The 17,872-nt window shown below is 41.2% G+C and overlaps 1 protein-coding gene across 12 annotated transcripts in view; it reads left to right on the forward strand.

Moving 5' to 3' along the window:
- The first annotated feature begins 351 nt into the window (after positions 1–351).
- The window catches only part of cacna1g (calcium channel, voltage-dependent, T type, alpha 1G subunit), a 231,939-nt gene continuing 214,418 nt past the window's right edge, over positions 352–17,872 (forward strand). For all 12 annotated transcript variants that reach the window (XM_031312182.2, XM_031312188.2, XM_031312189.2 and 9 more), the window contains exon 1: positions 352–458. In XM_031312182.2, the coding sequence (XP_031168042.1) occupies positions 366–458 (93 nt within the window). In that variant the 5' untranslated portion in view covers positions 352–365. The remainder of the gene's footprint in view (positions 459–17,872) is intronic.

Here is a 17,872-nt window from a genome sequence, read left to right on the forward strand (position 1 = left end):
TTATTTTGCCCTTGCTATCAATGGAAACACTTTCCAACAACACACCTTGCAAACAGATCTTTGGTAAACAGGGTGAAATGGGAGCACCGACTGCCACTCAGAACAGCCACAGGTGGGCTTCCCCACTCCCCAGATTCCTCTGTGGCTCCTTTTTCCTCTCAAAAACCTTTTTTGATAGTCAATTGGAGTGAAAGAGATAAACGTGCATCCCTCTGTCAGAGGAGTTTTTACATTTGAATAGGATAATGAGGTCACTGGAGGGAGCCGAGAGAAATGCTTATCTTTTTTGTTTGTTGCCAGCTGTTATCATCTGTCTTTGTTACATTCCTTAACTGTTCTTCTCTACGTGGTTCGAGCGAGCGTCCATGCTGGTGATCCTGCTGAACTGTGTGACACTGGGCATGTTTCATCCTTGCGAGGACATCGTCTGTGACTCTGAGAGGTGCAAGATCCTGCAGGTAAGTCAGTTAATGGATTGTTATTTATTGAATGTCTTTTCTTTCCACACTGTGTTCAATATGGAAAATCCAAGCAGAACAGGAGCAGAATAAAATACTTATTTTCCAGCAGTGGGGATATGTACCTAACCAGGCTGTTCTCATGAACCATTTGTACATACAGCTAGGAAAAGTAAAGCAATGTAATATGTATGTATTCCACTTACTTATTGCTGCATGCACCACATTGACTGCTGCTGTATAGGAACGCTCTGGTCCGTGTAGGGATGAGGTCGGGGTGGATGGGTACTAAAACACAGGGCTTTTAAGCTGAGGAGCGAAGTTCGTGTCCCGGAAGAAATTAAGGGGAAAACACAAGACTTTCACCGAGGAAACGAGGGTTTGTGTCTCGTTTATTTAATCCTAACCACAATCTTTTTTTTTTTTTTTTATCTTTACTTGTTTTTAAGTTGTTTTGGTGCTTAAACTTAACTTTCATCTTTGCATGAAGTTAACTTTTTGTCGGCTAAACTCAACTGCATTGGCAAACGACTACCATTACCATTCGACCCGGTTCCCAGTAACATCATACCATATATAGACACATCATACCAATTGTTGTGTATAACTTTTGTTATGATATCATACGAATCCGTTCATGAGAATGTGTTGCACTAAGTCCATTATTTTCAGAATATCATGATACCTATGCGTGTATGTTTGCACTTACACACACCACTTACTGAAAAGAAAGATTGAAAACATGAGTGTCCCTAACCCCTTGCAACGCCGCCTGCCTAAGTGTTAGCCTCGTTATCCTTATCCTAAAATACACGTCATAGAGGAATACGTGGGATTTTTTGTTGTGTTTTTGTTTTTTTAGCTTGGTATCGAATTGGGTATCGACAACAGTGAAATTTCATTGGTATTAGTATCGACTAGTTAATTTCTGGTAGCGTGAGATAAACACTTGATTCTCAATGTGGTCAGACAACACGTTGGAAGAACTACTTCTTAAGCAAAAGGCAACCCATAGTCTTACTTGTTGTCTTGGGGACAAGATCCAAAAATGCTGGATCCTATATTCCCCATAATGCAAGTCAATTACGTCTTTTTGTGGGCCCTCCCTGCCTGGTAAATGTCTACATCTTTTAAACTTGACAGCCACAGTTTTCATTGCACATTCATCACCAGCAGTCATTTATATTCCTTGATCTTTATTCAATAAGACAAGTACAACCGACTGAAAGGCCTTCCAGTGGGACGAGCATGAAGAGGAATGAAAACACACATTAGAAATATAACATTCACCTACATGAATGTGACACTTTTTGATAAGGACAACAAATACAGAGAGCAACGGCTGGGAAACATCAGACATTACAGCAAGATAAAACCTTATGGCAGATTATTCAAACACGTTGAAACAGATGATTGAGAGCAGGAACTCAGAGGTATGGGTCCAATTTTCTAAACCAATGCCTCTCATACTGAAACAATATTTTCCATCATATCTGGCCTTTGCACCGCCCTCCATTTGCATTATCTCAGATGGGAAAATAAACAACAACATTGTGTGGAGGCGTTTCCATTAATTTATGGACCTCCTTTAACCTAACAAACACTAATGGAGGAGGCATTGTTGTTCTTGTTGTAAAACACAGAGGATAGAAAACCCATTTTGTTCTAAGTCGGATGAGGGGAATGAGGCGGACTGGGACGCAGTCGATTGGATCCGTGTTATCTGGCACCGTACATCTTCTGCAGTGACGGGATAAAGTGCTTGCAAAGTGGTTCCAAATAGATTGAATCAGAACAAAGTCCTCTTATTTTCTTGTCCACTGACTCAGTGAAATCGAGCAGCTTCATTTCAAAATGAAATATCTATCATTTAAAAAATAGAGCCCTAATCCGAGTATATACTTTCTGGAATGGAAGTCCATGAATTGGGTAAGACATTTACTGATCCAAAGCATCTTCTTCTTCTTTTTCTCTTATGAAATCTAAAACATTACATTTGAGAGAAAAAAGAAAGGAAATGGAAGAGCAGGGATAGAATGGAAAGTAAGAGAAGATGGTAGGAAAGGAAAGAAGAAGAGGAGGGGAAAACAGTGAAAAGTAAAGCAGGGGATAGGGAAAGAAAAGGAAGAAATAATGGAAAGGAAAGGAGAAGAATGAAGAGTAACAAAGAAAAAAAAATGAAAGCTGAATTTGGAGAATAGTGTAGGTAGGGCTGGGTACCGAATTCAAAACTTTGTAGGCACCGACCAGATTGCCTCTATAGTATCGAGTATCGAAAAATGCCTCGTCATTCAATACCAAATTTCAATAGGAGTAAATCGGTGCCATGTCATTTCTCCAACTCTCCATTGTTCAGACCTCTCAATAACCCGAAAAATTCCCTTTGGTCCTACAGCCCACTAGTCCGACATCCACTACGGCCACGCCAAGACCCGCCCTTCATTAGCATTTATTGGCCAGGCGTCCATGCTTACGCAAGGTAACGTAACCCCATTTGTCCAGGTCCTATCCCCTGACCAATCGGCTATCCTAACCTTAACCACTCGAGGTCAAATGCCTAACCCCAACCAATCGAGCTGCTTCGTAGGGCGTGTCTTGGCGTGGCCATAGTGGGATTCATAATTTTCTCACCAAAGGGACGTCGGACTAGTGGGCTGTAGGACCAAAGGGAATTTTTTGGGTTATTGAGAGGTCGGAACAATGGAGCGTCAGATAAATGGGCAGTCCCCAATCTCATCAGCATCAGTGAGCTAATAAGCATGCAGCATGTTTCTACCAAGATCTAATAATGCTTGTGATTGGCTGTTTTACATTACATGTCATTAAGACAGGCAGGATTAATGTGTAATGTTGTAATTTCTTTTTGTTAAAAGGGATTTTATAAAATTGTTATAGTAAAAGGTAACGTTGAGGAACCGGTATTGAATTCTCGGTATTGGCATCGGTAGCAGTATCGAACATTTTTCAACAATACCCAGCCCTAACTGTAGGATGGTTTGAGTTGAAAAAAGAAACACGAAGAGCCGAGAGTTTGAGGCTGCTGTTGCTGGGCAGCCCGAGCCTATCAACTGCCTCCGTCGTTCTGCTCAGGGATATGAGATGTGATTTAATTCAGTGGGTCTCCTCTCCGGAGTGCAGATGAATGTACAGCCTAGAGGTTAAATGCATTCTCATTAATTCCTCGCTTACTCCATTTCAATCTCCCCATCGCTGTCCGCACCGATATGTTAAGAGATCGTAAAGGCACATAAACCAAACAATTTCATGCTCTTGTCTGTCTTTGATCCGTCTCACACTGTCTGGAACATACTGTCTTTCCAGTTTTCTCTCCATTTTCATTCTCTCACATCTCTGTCTTCCTCTTGCACTCTTGGTACGCTGTTGCCTCAGTCTCTCCTCATCTTTTACTTTTTTTAATGAGAGTTTGGCTTGATTTTACAACATCCTCAGGTCAAATATTTACCTTAATACATGATTTTCAAATTGATTTTGATAACACAGAATAGTGGTAACAGAAGAGTAGGCCATATGGTGAAAATGGTTTAATTTAGTGTTTATTCTGTGTGCAGCACAAAGTCTCAACTAAAACCGATGCCTGGTCAGGTGCCTTTGGTGTTAGTTACTGATGCAAAAAAGTCTCTTTTAGTGTCTCAGTCAGACGCAGAGGGCTTTTGACTAATTCCAATGTAATCCCATCTGCGATGATATTTGACGCTCTGGGTACCCCTTAGGCCTCATTTTCCAACGCGCTTGGTCGGGACCCTTGGCAGCACTTTTTGACACTCTGGGTCGGGACACATTTGGCATCATTTTTCAACATAACCACTTAGTTAGGGTAAGGGAAAGATCGTGGGTGGGGTTTATAAATGTACATTTAAGTGACACGTGGGACAACAATGGGACACGAACCCTGGACTCCTTGACCCACCCACCACCCCAGCCTACTGTACCTCCTTACGCAGAGTTTCTGTCTTAATATTCGGTCTAATACTACTCGCTACCATTGTCACTCTTCATACTACATCATCTTACAGCACTGCGTTCCGTACAGAGGCTAAAGGTCTAAAGACAGAGTCTTAGGGTTATCTGACCAAGTGTCAGTATTGACGAGTTTGGAGTGAGAACGGGTTGGTTAAAACACCAAAGTCACACAATAGCACAAACAAACTTTGAAGAGAGCATAGATAACGGCTTCAGTCACGTTGGAAAGGGCTTTTTGATGGCAAGGTAAAGCGATGAAAATGTTCAAAATATAGCATATGCTTAAACTGATATTGATTTGGTGGCTAAGATACATTTAGCCAATGCCACCGTCCACAGCAGTTCATTGCTAAGCTTCTGCGTCAGGACTCCTGTCTGCTTCTCTAAACTGGGGGCGTTCTGACCGCCATCTACTGTAGGTAATACACTAGCTATGGAGAAGTACTACAAACTATCCCTTTAAGTGGTAAGATGGTAAAAAAAAACTAAACCAACAAACAAGGACATTTGATAAGGTTATATGTTACGATCCGAAAATATCCGCAATTATCTTCCTTGTGTGGACCCGAGGGCTAATATCCCAGAAAACTGATTTAGTGCCTGCACTCTCAGATCAGGCCTGTGCTTAACATAGCCCTGCTAGCATCAGGCTAATGATGAAGGTCTGCCAGGCCTCTCCATAGCTCTCCTCTGTGATGCAGGCTAAACGAGCTCTCATCTCCTGACGCAGCTAATGGCTACTGTAATGGTCACAGGCCACTGTGTAGCTGCAGGGCAGAGAAAAAGATGACCCATGCTTCATGTGTCAGCATTGTTGAAAGGTTACCATGTGGCATTATTTACAATTTGTTTTAATGACACTCGGAAGTCGCTTCAAAGCTTTAGTGTGTAATGTCCGTTACATTCAAGCCATTGCCAAATTAGTTGCTACAAAGTTAATTAAGACTACAGGCTTCACAAAACTCTCTGTATTTCTCATTATGGTTATGTTTAGAAAATGGTGTCGTCAGGCTTCAAGTGAAGATAATTAACTCTTCTGAAGAGTCCATCATATTTTTTTTAATCCTCCTCGTCCTCCTTGGCAACAAGTAACTGTGTGGAGGAGGGGTGGGGTGGTGCGCGATTACGGAAGGCTTGTGTCATGTGGATGCAACAACAGTGTTGTTGTCATTGCTTAGAATTCCTCATGGGGGCGACAGAAACTATGCACTATAGCTTTAAATTAACTTGTTTTCAGCTGTATTACAACATGGTTGGATAGTATCGACAGTATTCATTCAATCAACCGTTACTCTAGTGATGTCTGTCTGTCAGGTGGTCAGTCAGTCCATTACTTTGGTCCACACAATCTCAACAATCACAGTAATGAAATGTTGTACACACATTCATGGTCCCCAGACAATGAATCCTAATGACTTTGGTGATCCCCTAACTTTTCTGCCACCAGCAGGTTGACATTTGTGGATTTGAGTGCATATTGTCTCGACAACTATTGCCGTCCAATTGTTGTCAGTACAGACATTTATGCCTCCCCAAAGGTAAACTGTAAAAACTTGGTGATGGAAAAGCTATGTAATGGCAAAACTAAATTACATATATATTTGCATTTCTGTACTGCACTTTCTTGTAACTTAACATCCAACATAAATGTACCAATATATATGTGATGTGCTAAATTGTATCCTTCCGGCTCCATACACCTTAACATTGTCTACAGTATATGTCTGCAGCAAGCAAAAAAAGAGTATCACTCTTATCTGTGGTTTATCCCCCTTCTAACACTTTATCCCAGATAAACAAACCTCAACAGACTCCAGATGAGGTACAACCATCAGAAAGCCCTCCGTATAAAAGTGAAAAAATAAGGGATAAAGGATGATTTACCCGATTGGAGTAGTTTCAAAGAAATGTCAAACTCTGGCTATAATGTATCAGCTTTAATGTTAAAGTTTGTCTATTTTTTTCCTGAAGGAGAATTTTCAATGGAACACATACTGCTCTGAATTCTACAAAACACACTTAACCTTCCATCGTCCCCCCACAGCTACAGTACAAAACGATGTCCGTGGAAAGCAAATGAAATCATTGGCAATACAATGGGAACGCTGGGTTACAGAAAGATACACAGAGAGAAGATCGAAGAGAGAAAGAAGGAAGGAGGGAGAGGAGTTGGCAGGCAGATGCCATGGATTTGAATTCCTTGCTGAGATCATAGACTGTAAAGGATAATGAACAGAGCTTCTGGCACTGAAACCTGAAGCCAATGCGGAAATGCCTTAAACCTGTATTCTATCTAATTTACAGCAGGGGGCAACTACACTGGATGCAAAAAGATGTTGGCTTCTATAGAAGTCTATAACAAAATGACCCTACTTCTCATTCAATTTATTACCTAGGCAAATATTTTAATAATGACTTTATGGACTCAATCGCTAGTTTCAAGTCTTCCAATACAGCATGTTGTTCATTTTGTAAATTATGGTTTCATTTATTTTAAAATAGACAATAAAGCAGGGTATGCTTTAGGGCGTGGTTACCCTTCTCCCTGTCAATCATGATAGAGGCTTAGCATTGCTAACCAAGGCACTGTGTACGTTAAAATAGACGCGAACTTGGTTTTTTTGGGGTGCTGTCCATGTTTTCGTCGTACACTTTTGGCCCTCTTTTTCACTTTATCAAACTTAATTGAAACATTTTGGTCGCCTAAAAATGCCTTGTTCAGCATTGGGTAGCACCTTGCCAACCAAGCATGCTAGCTAGCGCCAGCGTTAGCTGGTAACTTAACGGAAGGTTTGGCTTGATTTTCTGTATTGTTCAATTCAAGACAATTAACATTATCTATCTGTTAGGAACTTCATTTGTGCAGAACATCAGTGCATGTATAATCCATACCCAACAACACAGTTCACATTCAACATGGTGGCACAGTTCACATGTACAGTTTACACAACACAATATACAACACACATCACATACCAGCAGTCAGAAAGTAAAAACTTGCAAAGCAAAATACATAAAGTATGAAAAATAGGCAATAAAAACATTTAAATAATGTTAAAAAATGTATATACGTATACGTATATAAATACATGAATAAATAAATGAATAAATACATAAATAGATCAGCTATTCATGAGTCTGATGGATGTAGGCATGCAACTCAACATGGCTCTCTTAGTCCTGAATGAGAGTGGCCTGTATTTCTGTATCTCTGACTGTTGTGCGTGCAGCTGAATGGCTCCAGTACCCTGCTGGATGACTCGCATCTGCCGGCAGAAAATCAGCAACTTTCCCTCTTTTAGAGTTTAACTTAGCGCAGCGCCATTACAACCATAGAAGACACCGGCTTAGCTGCATAATCCTCTCCAGCGGCAACCTCTCATCCAAAATTCGTCACGTCCGGTTTCAAAAAACCAAGATGGCCTAATTGCCAAACTCAAGGCTTCAAAACTGTAGTCCACAAACCAATGGATGAGTTCACTGCTGCTAAGTCCATTATTTTTACAGTCTATGGCTGAGAGGTTAACCCTAACAGCCTAGCATAAATGTGAGGCTGAAGAGACGTCAGATCTTATGTCTGCATGCGTTTACCCTGGTTTCTATAAATATTCTAATAGAGCTAAAAAGTCTCGCTCACAATATTATCTCCCTCCACCTAATAGGAGTGCATCTCAAGTGAATGGCAGATTACAGTTAGCCTTCTCTATTGTCCTCACTACATGAGGCACACAGAGCCTCCATCGGCACGTGTGGCTGTCCGCCTGCCTGCACAGTGCAACTGTGTGTGTGTGTGTGTGTATGTGATGAAAGCATCTGACCCCGTGATAATAGCATTCGGATTTCTGACAGGCAGAATTAGCATACATAGTGGCTGAGATTTATTTTTCGGAAAGGTTGCAGGGAAATGTTTTTGCAGAATTGATGGCACCTGTTTCAGCCAAGAAGAAGATATAGACAACTTCCTATCTGTTAAGATGCCCTTTATTAAAGTAGGGATGCAAGCAGGGATGGACACCAGGAGAGAGATTCTGGATTCAGGCTTCATTAGTTAGGCTTTGAGAGACATTGTCTACCATTGACCAATCACCTTCTGGAAAAGAGTTGCACAGGATTTGGCCCTAAAATCTTTTTATATACACCTTATTAAGCATAGCTAAATGGATTACCAACATTTCTAAAAGGCATTATTACCAACGTAGCAACTTCATTTTTTTTAATGTTATAGAACACTATTCTTAAACGAATCAACCATCTACAGCCATGCTATCTTTCCAAATTATTGATTTTTTTCTTTGTTAAAAAAATAAATAAATGTAAGGCTGCAATTGATAATTGATAATATTTTTATTTGGGGTTAATCTGTGGTTTATTTTCTCCATTAATCGATAGATTTTAGTCTATTAGCTAATTAGTTACTCTACCACCTGACTCGGATTTTCGACTTGGCGCGTGTGTGCTGTGTTCCGGCTGCGCCGCGGTTATGTTCCTTCCTCCGCCATGCGCCATACCACACCGGGATAGTCTCAGAAGTGGAGTGGCCTGGCTGCCTGACTCGCAGATTGTATTGTCTCTATGTAAGTACTTGAAAGAATAATCACATGTTTATTAAGCTAGTATCTACCTTCCACTCTAAGCACTCAAGGACCTTTGGTGTAGAATTATGTTTTTCCACGTCCAAGATGAATCTCTCGTCGCCCATGGTGTTGTAGAGGAGACGTATACAATATTGGGGGGTGTCTTTTGGTAAATTGACTGGATGCTTTTGCTGTTGTTTTCCTGCACAGATGTCCGAATGCCCCGCGACTCGCATGAAAATAGACCTGGCGTGTATCTTTAGCAGAGCCGAGAGCCGGCTTAGCGCACGCTTCTGGGACGCGCCGTAGCATGAGTGGTGGAATATCAAGCATTGACTTGAATGGCCACAAGGACATCCCTGCTGAAATGCACAGATGTCATTATACTTTCATTATACGTTATTGCCTGGGAAATGAATTCCTGCTTACAACCTATATGGAGATCAGAGGTCAGGGTCAGCTGCAGCACAGACAAGGAGCTGGTAGACTTTCAGGGACTTGCTGAAGGACACTTCAGCACGGTGGATACTTGCTGTGGACTTCCTCCTTATTGAAAGACAGCCCTCCTGCCAACATGTCCCCCCTGCATTGTCTGGCTGCTGATTATTTAACCACAACAGCCTGTGCTCATGTGCCATAACACATGGAAATATTTAAATCATGTGCAGGAATGTTTCTGATCTGCAGATCTTGATTGTTCGTCAAGGGCTGCGTCACTTTACACTTGGGCACAATACTGTATCCATAATAACTGCTTCGACACTTGAGGATTTGTAGTGAGTCGCCTCAATTCATTAGGGAGTGTTTTAAGTGCACTCAGCGTTAGTGATTAAGTGCAGAACATAAAGGCTCCGTTCAGGAGGTGATGAGAGGGCGGGTAATGTTGGCTTGGTCGCTTGACGCATTGATAACACGCGATAAAGCTTGCTGATGTCTGTTGTGCGCCTGGCAGACACGTGTGTTTACATTTGTTCTCAGGCAATGTGAGAAGTAACATGGGCGTTCACACACACATACACACACAGGGCTGTGTGGGCTGTCACTGTTTAGGCTGAGAGGTACACGCAAGCCTACATGCACAATTCAGAGAGGGAGAGAAAGAAGCTGTATGATCAATACGCCCACCTTGTCATCTTTCGTGCAGGGTAAAACCACTTAGTTAGGTTTAGGATAGTCTCGCATTGCCAGACCTATCTCCACAGCGCTGCAGAGGAGGGTCTGGCTAGTCCACACAACATTCCTGGATAGGAGAAAAATGTGCTCTGGTTGATTGGCATTTATTTAAACCAATCGCAATCATCTTGGGCGGCGCTAACCACTGGACGCAGGTATGGTGCCTCTGCAAAATAGCCTCGGGAAGGAACTTGTTTTGTTGGAACATAACATTTGGTGGATTTAAAATGGCTGCCGAGTCTGTAATGAGAATTTTACTCAAAAAAAAGATATATATAACTTGATTGTTGGTTCTAGCTCAGAAGATGTTTCCCGAATTGACTGGAGTTTAGAATGCCAACATAAAGAAAGTGGAAGGTGAGGGACATCAGACACCAGAACTATCCCTTAAATGACACGTCGTCGACAAAGACTAGGGTTAGGGAAAGTTCATGGGTGGGGTTAGAAAATGTACATTTAAGTGACACACTGGATGAACAGCACATGAACCCCAGGCTTCTGGGTGAAAGTCCTGTGTTGTTTGACCTATCCAACACCCCAACCTGCCTCCTTATGTGGATTTCAGTCTTTTATAATACTGCTACTGTGGTGTAAGTAAATCATATACTACACTACCCTTATCTCTTTTCATACTACGTCATCTTACAGCGCGGCGATCTAGCTGCTGCTCAGCCCGGTACGTCCCATACAGACACTAAAGGGTGCATTGTGTGTCAGTATCTGATGCTGAGGGCCCCTGACCAAGCGTCAGAATGTGACGAGTTGGGAATGAGAACGGATTGGCTTTATGTGTGTCCATACAGTGTAATATTTTGTGAAAGACAGACACACAAAAACAGACACACACACAGGCTATATACAGTCAAGTACAAATTATTATAAGCAAGCACATCAAAGTGACACATCCCGTATACACATGAGCATGCAGACAAGCAAATGTACCCCCCACACACTCAGACTGTAGCTGTGCACACAGTGAAATACTGCAGCCGACATAATCACAGTAACGGGGGAGTTATAAGCCTTCCCTGGGAGATATAGGGAGGCAGTGGGAGAAAAAGATAAGGGAAAAATAAAGATGAGAGAGATGGAAGTTAGTGGTAGACCGGAGGAGGAGGAGGAGGAGGAAGAGAAGGAATGCCAGTAGCTCACATACAGTAGGAATCCCATACAGCTGTTAATGCAGGGAGACAAGAGTGAGGGAGAAGATAAGAGCAGCAGAAAGCCGAAGACATAAGTTAGCATCCCATTATTTCTTTTTCTTCATTGGCATAAAAGTTGACTTGTATGGAAACAAAACTTGGCTATTTCAAAATTGTCCACAAAAACTCCAAAACTTTTGCTAATGGAAAACCAAGAAAGAGCGAGTTAAGTAGACCACAGACGTACTATGCAGTGAAAATAGCATTAGCCGTTAGCCACTTTGAGCTTACCAAACAAGTTAGCGAGTAGCTAGTGAGAAAAGTTGGACATTTAACAGCTAAAGACAAGTTTCAGTAAGTGTTTAGGTACATTTACTAAACTATCCTATCAGTGACTTGTATACACTATATAATAAATGTACTCTATTATTATTATTATGAAGCTACAGCATGTTGGAGTCTAAAGTTGAGGGAATGGTTAGCAATAGGGCATGATTAATATAGAAAGTGTAGCTAACTGATAGCATGTACAATTTATAATGTCTGAATTCCATTTAGCTTCTTCAGTTTCAGGGTCCTGGTAGTGTGCATGTGCGCACTGTCATGGCTTACTGAGACATTTGTATAGAATGAGCCACATGTTATTAGTACATATGTGCTCTTCCTGCTTCAAATGTCTACTGTGAGAAATCCCTATAATGTGCAATATTTAGATGTATACAAATACTTTCACATTTTTGCCACTTCGTTACTTTATAGTTGCTTAGTAGTAGTAGTAGTACCTGCACCCACAATTTGCGGTAAGAAGCTTTGAAATTTGCTTGTTATAAACAGTCTGCGTCTGGTAAGTCCTTACAGGGTTCGTCTGGTGCACAGGAAGTGAAGGCTTTTCCATTTCTGGCAGCAGCAACAGTGGTTTGTTTGGAATAAATATAGAAGGATGAGCAGACCACCTACACACAATCAAAAGATTCAAAGACTTTACAGTATTGCCAACACTGTTTCATTGACAAATGATCTCGGAGAGACACAGTGCAATACCATGGCAGCAATGAGCACAATAATCAATAGCAACACATGCGAAACCTGAATAAAAAGTTGGCCCTTTTAAACTGTATGTGAGTTATGATATTCCAATTATAGGGTTTCAGTTGTCCAAAGAATATTGCATTACCATCCCTTATATTATCTGATTCACCACTTAATTTTGCATATTCATCCTTCACTATTTCAAAGAGTTTTAGATTGGATTGACTCACCACGAGTTCAGTGCTGTCAGTTGTTGGCCTATTTCACCCTGTTGTGACTGTCACGCTGAATGAAAGCCAATTTCATAAGGCGTGTCTGAACAGGGATTAGGCTGGATGATATTATAATTAACTTTTTTGTTTTGTTTTCACATAATGTGAAAGTCTCATTATTCTTTGGGGACATTCCAAAAGTTGCAGAAAATATCCAACGGAGTTCAAAAATTCTGTCCCTGTGTAAATCTTCTCACAGGGAGAGAACGCAGTGGAGGGCAGAAATTTGGAAGTGCGAGAGCAGTGAGCCGTTAAGCACAGGTCATTTGTGTCTATGAACCTCAGAGGCAGGCTTGTGTTCGGCTTCTCTGGTCTCCACATGGATGTACAGCCAGTGAACCATCACGACAGTGAACTCACACATTTCCATTTCGGTAAAAACTCAACGTGGTGTCATCAGTGTCAGGAAACCCTGGAGATCTTAGCCTGTGATTGGTGTATGTTTGGATATGAAATCCAATCCTTGTTCATCAGGATCATGCAACGTGCTTCACACAATGATTTAATTTCGCGGAATCAATATCGAGATTGCAGAGGCTGTATTACGATGTGCTGCCACACCAGTACGCTCCAGTGGGAATGCCTCAAGCCAGCATGTCCCGTTGACTTCGATTAATTTTGAAACCCAGCTGTCCGTAGAGTGTGTTTGCATGTGTATTTGTGTGCATGTTTGAAATGAGAACAGCATGGAAGGTTAAGCTGGCTGACATCAGCTCAATGTCAATTCATCAAGAGTCCCTAAAGGCTTGGTCCCATGTTGTATGTGCTAAAGTATGCATGTACTGTATGTATCAGTGTGCAGATGTGTGTGTGTACTGAAGGTACAGTCTTAAAGGGGATTCTTATACAGTATGATGAGCTCTGCTGGCATGCAGGCTTTAGCTAATGCAAAATAGATGAGTAATTACTCCGCAGCAGAGAAAGAGGAATGGCTCTGTCATCAAGCAAAAGAGAACAGAGATAGATAGGATGGAGTATTAGAGGAGAGAGCAATGCAGTCATTTTATGCTCAGCATATTTCTGCTCCTTCATTTCACACAACGCTAGTCCTCTCTCAACTGTGCATCTTGGACCGTAACACCTGTCAATAGTTGGACTCTTCTTCTTCCCAACAGACTGACGTGCCCTGTTATCTATCTATTATGCAAGGTCCAGTGTGCAGTGCCTTTCGAAAAGCTGATTACTAACAAGGGCTGTTGGTCCAATAGGGCCTTTTCTCCAGACCTTAAATAGGCAGACAGAAACCATTCATACATACTTTACAGTGATTATCTATTTATCTCTTGCATAAAAAAAACAAACATGCACTACAGAAAAATATTGAATGTAACATATTGTAGCAACAAGCAAAAAAAATGTTAAAATTAAAAAAAATAGTTTGACATTTTGAGGAAATATAATTTTTTTTTTGCTGAGAGACAAGAGAAGATCAGTACCACTCGCATGTGGCTCATCAGGCGATTAGCTTAGCTTAGCATACAGACTGGAAGCAGGGGAAAACAGCTAGCTCTGTCCAAAGTTCAGCAATACATCTACCTAAAGCTAAACAAATGTGCAAAAACAACAAGCTGTGGTTTAAGGGAGAGATATAAACTGTAACTTGCTGAACAGTGGCACTTCACAGTTACTACCTGTAGTCTCCGCTGGTTCGCTGGCAACCTTACAGTGACTACAAGATTTGGAAACAGTTTTTAAAAGGCTTGGCAAAGCTCAATCTAACTTTATTTCTTTGTCTTTGCCAACACTTCCAAGTCACTCAAAGTTCAATTTGAAGTTAGACCTGAATGAAGTTTTTATTTTGTTGCTCTACCTTAAATACATCTCTTTACATTTTAGTAGAAAATTTTTAAAGCTTTATGGTTGCATTGTAAAGTTCCCCGTACAGGGCTAATTTTAACCTGCTATATTACGGTGGGCTGGTAGAAACAAAAAGGTGGGGCGATTTGGGCGGTAGGTTGCCCAGAGGTTAGAGAAGCGGAGTAGCCCGGAGGTTGCTGGTTTGAATCCCTGGCAAAATGACAGCTGGCAACCGGAGGGTTGTCAGAGTCAAGATCAGATGCAATTCCATTCCATGGCTACGTGTGTTTGTAAATAGGGTGTTTGGATAAATGCAGAAGATTAATTTCCCTATGGGGATAAATAAAGTGTTTGTTCTATTTAATTATATTCTAATGTATAAAGAACAATTTGAAGCAGGGAAATTGGGAGGTAGTGAAGCAGCATTTCTAAGTTTGCTGCTACCCTATGATTGGAGTCAGTGGAGGGCAATTTTACTTACAACTCAATATGTATTTTCAATGGATGAGCTTAGTTCTCAAACAAAATTAAAACCTAATCAAGTGAGACTTCTCCCCATAGCCAATATTTGGTGTTATTCAAACTCAAAGAAAACAACTAAATCAACTAATTAAGCTGATACTCAAAGTTATATAATCATATAAAAGCATATATAATCCAACAGGGAGAATCAGAACATTTTCTATCTATCTATCTATCTATCTATCTATCTATCTATCTATCTATCTATCTATCTATCTCATCAGTATCATGTTTCCCTTTGCAACAATTTTAACAAATGTATCCATGTCTAAGGTATTTGTTATTGAATTCTCATGGGCAAAGATCAACAAATTCCTTTCCTTCAAGTAACATTTTAAGATTGAACATTGGTCTGGGGAGTCTGCTCTGTATTTTCTATCGCACAAGAGGCGTGATCAACGGGCATAGTTTAAATGACTCTGTATGCAATTAGATAATCCTTCAACCAATCAGACCAACGATCTGGGTGACGAAGCAGCGAAAGCCGCATCAACGTGTTGCTGCGCTTCGGTGGCCGCTATGTTGAATGTAAACAAGAAGCTACTTGGTCGCTTCTCTATCGTCATCGTGGTAAACCCGCCAATAGCGCGCCAGGTGGATAAGCCAGTTTGTGATTGGTCCCCGCAAAATTGTAACGGAAGCAGGATAGATAAACGTACAGGTTTCCAGCCTGAGCTGCAGGGCAAAATCAAATCGCCGGCAGATCGGGCTGAGTTTACCCAGTCTAGGGTACTGGAGAATAGCAAGAACTCCCCTTATATTTGGCCTCTTGTCATGAAGGTAGCACATGTCTGTAACACATACTCGCAAGGTCAACAGTAGAGTAACACAGACTACAGTGCTCTGGGCTTTCTAAATTGGAAGAAAATATCAGGTGAGGATCAATCAACAGGGATTGATCGTCACCTGATAGCGAGTCAACACAATACCTGTCTCCACTGTATTTTGCACCATAGAATGGACAAGTTGGTTCCAGCAGTGAGACAGTTTACATTTAATTTAGATCAAACACTGAATACAATGTTTGTTCTTTTATCTTATTCTTTTGGGGGATTATATGCATGACTGAACAATCTGCTCTGAGGCTCTTCTGCCTATTTGGACTAAATGAGTGTGAGATGAGGTGTGTAAAACATCTGGAGCGATGTACGGACAGCGTTAGGGAGAAAGCTGGGGTAGCTGTTTGCTAAAGGAACCAACTATCTAATATATTGTATATCCTAGAAAACAGCAGTGCAACCCAATATTTTGCGTAAAATCTGTTGGGATTTCTAGACAGACTACATGAATGCTCTCCAAAGATGAGACCATGGTTAGTGCCTGGTTATGGTTTAAAATGGGGGGAGCAAACTTGGAAAAGTACATACATACAACACACACAACTTTTAAACGTACACGTTCCACCAAAACAAGTTCCTTCCGAGCCTATTTTGCAGCAGCACCGCAGCTTTTCTTCGGTGCTTAGCACCGCCCAAGACGATTGTGATTGGTTTAAAGAAATGGCAATAAACCAGAGCACGTTTCCTCCCATCCCCGAATAGGCCTATGTCACGCAACTATTGAAGACCGGAATAACGTCTCTGAGTGGGGATGCTGCTCTTCCGGTTAGCTTTTTACAATGGCGTAGCCCGATACATACTGCTTGACCAACACTCAAAGTAAAAAACATTTTGAAAACGGCAAAAAAGGCAAAAGGTACAAGACCGTTTACAGAAACTATCATAAACTTCAATGGTAGAAGATCGCTCTAGCCGTTCGCAGTTTCGTGGGTACGGTAAACGTTTCTATGGTAACAGCGAGTTGGACCAATCAGAGACGCTGCTGTTACGCTTAGGTTTGTGGGTGGTGTAGTTTTTCTCCTTAAGATCGCAACTAAAACATGTTTTTCTTAAAACAAGGTTGATTTCATACAGACTTCTAGCTTGTACAGGAGCAGAAACATTCATTACACAACCACGTAGCTCGTGGTCAGTCTACCTCGGATGGTTTAGACATTATGGCTGATAATCTAAATCCTTATGGAGAAAGGGAGTGTTGACCAGAAGTTCTGATTCCCTACTCCGCGTTCCAGAAGGAGGATGTGTGACATATGCCTATGCTATGTGGAGTGTGACAATACAATCCTACAATTAGCTACGATTTAAAGTTTGCCTGGAGTCAGTGGCCCAAGCAATTTCATTCAACATACGCTAGCGTATATATTTTCCTATGCTCTATATTCAGTCCATAATTACTGTTAAGCTAAATGGCTGTCTCTTACCTTCGTAAACAGTCAGACTCCTGTGTGGATTGACAGACTGTGATTGACGGCCAAAGCATGCTGTGGCAAACGATCAGCGATGAGTGTGACTCAACACACTTAAAGGGTGGTCCAAAGATCTGTGATTTTTGTAGTCCTTGTTTTTGTCAGTTGCTGAAAATAATAACATGATCATTGATATAGGCTGCTTAAATATAATCACATGATTGCATGGACTGTATGATGAAGGTCATTTTTAAAAAGCATTGCTCAGAAGCCTATGGATGGGACTGATGAGAACGTTGAGTAGTACACACACACACACACACGCATATACATTCCCGTGTGACCCTCTACATTTTACTTACAGTGAACTTTAGAGCAGCGGGAGGTATTCTGCTTAAGCTAGCAAGATTTTATATATTTATACTCTGTTCATGTTTGGATGACTCATCATCAGTGGGTGTCCTGTGCCTTGATCTTCTTCCAAAATTATGTTTTCATTTTTTTGACTTTGAGCTGCATTCTTTTCCCTCCTCATCTCCAATTCCTTCTCTTCTGCCTTTTTGATAATTATTTGATTTTCATGTTTCAAAAATTAAGGTTATCTTCTTTTGAATTCCTGTCCAACTCGCGTCCTCATTCTCACTCTTGTTTTCTCCTTCAGTCCAGTCTGATAATAATT

This window comes from Sander lucioperca, chromosome 22 (genome assembly GCF_008315115.2).
Source record: "Sander lucioperca isolate FBNREF2018 chromosome 22, SLUC_FBN_1.2, whole genome shotgun sequence".
Taxonomy (NCBI): domain Eukaryota; kingdom Metazoa; phylum Chordata; class Actinopteri; order Perciformes; family Percidae; genus Sander; species Sander lucioperca.